Source organism: Montipora foliosa, unplaced genomic scaffold (assembly GCF_036669935.1).
Source record: "Montipora foliosa isolate CH-2021 unplaced genomic scaffold, ASM3666993v2 scaffold_148, whole genome shotgun sequence".
Taxonomy (NCBI): Eukaryota; Metazoa; Cnidaria; class Anthozoa; order Scleractinia; family Acroporidae; genus Montipora; species Montipora foliosa.
The window spans coordinates 25001-27500 of record NW_027179448.1 but is presented as its reverse complement, the minus strand read 5'-3'; the positions used below and the strand labels follow the sequence as shown (position 1 = coordinate 27500).

At 42.7% G+C, this 2500-nt stretch overlaps 2 protein-coding genes across 2 annotated transcripts in view; both read left to right on the top strand.

The window, feature by feature from the left end:
• Nucleotides 1-1752: 1752 nt before the first annotated feature.
• On the top strand, nucleotides 1753-2346 carry LOC137986172 (uncharacterized). Its single transcript, XM_068833454.1, has one exon. The coding sequence runs from the start codon at nucleotides 1753-1755 to the stop codon at nucleotides 2344-2346; it is 594 nt and encodes a 197-aa protein (XP_068689555.1).
• A 130-nt stretch (nucleotides 2347-2476) lies between these two features.
• LOC137986171 (uncharacterized) overlaps nucleotides 2477-2500 on the top strand; it is an 867-nt gene continuing 843 nt past the window's right edge. Inside the window, exon 1 of the mRNA XM_068833453.1 lies at nucleotides 2477-2500. This exon is cut by the window's right edge and continues 843 nt beyond it. Within this exon, the coding sequence (XP_068689554.1) occupies nucleotides 2477-2500 (24 nt within the window).

The following is a 2500-nucleotide window of genomic DNA, read 5'->3' as shown; positions in this document are numbered from 1 at the left end:
TACAAAGAACATCACAGTACTGAGTCTGCTTTGCTTAAAGTCAAGAACGATATCTTAATGAACATGGACGCACAGAAGGTTACGCTCTTAGTTCTCCTTGATCTTAGTGCGGCATTTGATACTGTGCGGCATGACATTCTTCTGGATCGACTTCGCATGGTCATAGGAGTGAGCGGAAAGGCGCTAGAGTGGTTTACATCTTATCTATCTGGCAGATCTCACCAAGTCGCGGTGAATGGTGGTCTCTCGTCTTCTTTTCCATTGGAGCAAGGTGTCCCACAGGGGAGCTGTCTTGGTCCTGTCTTGTTCACAATCTACACTAGCAAGGTGTTCGAAATTGTAGAGAAGCACCTCCCTAGCATTCATTGCTACGCAGATGCTACGCAGATGATACACAGCTGTATGTGGCGTTCAGTCCAAATCAACCAGGAGACGATGAGGCTGCTCTTAAAGCCATGGGTGACTGTATTAGGGACTTAAGGGGTTGGATGGTTAGGGATCGTTTAAAGCTTAATGAGGATAAGACAGAGGTTGTACTGATAGGTACTAGGCAGCAGCTCGCAAAGGTCAATGTGACAAGCATTGTGGTAGGCGACAAAACTATAGAAGCAAAACCTTCAGTTAGAAATTTAGGGTCATGGTTTGATTCGCAACTTAGTATGTCGACTCACATAAGTAAAGTATGTGGTGCAGCATTCTATCACCTGCACAACATTGGTCGTATACATAAGTTTCTGAGCCCAGATGATACTAAGTCCTTAGTACATGCATTTATAACCTTGCGTATTGACTATTGCAATAGTCTTTTGTATGGCTTGCTCGCGTGCCAGTTAAACAAGATGCAATGAGTTCTTAACGCTGCAGCCAGGTTAGTCTGTAAAGCGCCTCGGTATTCGCATGTTACACCTTTGTTGCGAGAACTCCACTGGCTTCCCATTAGGCAGCGTGTAAATTTTAAGATCATTTTATTCGCATTTAAGGCTATTCATGGCTTCGCGCCACCTTATATTTCAGAGCTGATTTCCATCAAAGCCTAAAGTGCTTATAGTCTAAGGTCTGCTAACGGAATTTTGCTCTCGCCTAGTATTATAAAGACTTGCAAAACACTCGGCGACAGGGCATTCCAAGTGGCAGCACCGCAACTTTGGAATGCCCTGCCACTAGAACTGCGTCAAAACACAAATATTTCGAGTTTTAAACGATGTTTAAAGACACATCTTTTTAGATCTGCTTTTCAATGAACTCAATTTTAAAACAATATTTTGTATTTTTGAATGATAAATTTTTAAAGTCAATTTATTTGTAGTATCACCATTATTGTAATTAGCATTATTTACTACTTTTTAATAATTATTGTAAATATCTTTAATTTCTATTCCTTGTAATGCGCCCATGATCATTTTATGAAATGGGCGCAGAAGAAGTATTAAAAATTATTATCATTATTATTAATTAAGCCAATCACCATCCCGAGACTAGAACTAGCCGCTTCTGTGGTGTCTGTGAGAGTTAGTAGCAGCTACGAAGGGAATTAAGTTTGGGTGAAATTGAAGAAACCTTCTGGACCGACAGTCAAGTTGTTCTCGGTTATATTGGTAATAAATGCAGAAAGTTTCACATTTTCGTCGCAAATCACGTACAAGAGATCCACGAAAAGACCTCAGTTAACCAGTGGAGGTATGTAGACACCAAAGCCAACCCGGCAGATGAAGCGTCTCATGGTCTTCATGCAAGAAACCTCAAAGAGTCAAAATGGATCAAGGGGCCCACATTCTTAAGGAGGAGTCTGAGTGGCCCAAATGTCGAGTTAATGAGAACATTCCACTGTCAAGTGACGACCCGGAGGTTAAGAAGACATCCTCTTGCGCTACAAGCACAGAAGAAATGAAAGCGTCTCCCGTTGGCCTTGTTGATTACTTTTCTGACTGGTACAAAGTGAAAAGAGCCATAGCAATCTGCTTGCGTTACTTAAACTGGCTTGCAAACAAGGGTGAAGCTAAAACAACAGAAGAGGCAAAGGCCTGTGGCACATCTAAAGATACCAAAGAGATAAAGATGGCAGGTAACACCAAATTGTCGGTGCAAGAGTTGCAGATGGCAGAAGTCAAAATAATCAAGTTGGCACAAGCTACCTCCTTTAGAGAAGAAATCAAACTTCTGAACCTCAAGAAGGCCGACTCTAGTCCATGCAGTGGAAGTCAGTGCTTAACCTCTCTAGCCCCTTGGTCAAGCTTGACCCATTTGTTGATCTTGACGGTATCCTGCGTGTTGGCGGCCGCCTTAGGCGAGCTGGATTGCCTTTTGATGTCAGGTTCCCAGCCATTTTGCCAAAGGAAAGTCATGTAACTAACCTCGTGGTCAAGCACTTTCATGAGAAAGTCAGGCACCAAGGGCGTGGTCTGACACTGAATGAAATACGTTCAAATGGGTTCTGGATAGTTGGAGGCTCGTCTGTTGTCCGGAGTCACCTTCACAAATGCGTCATTTGCAGAAAGCTGAG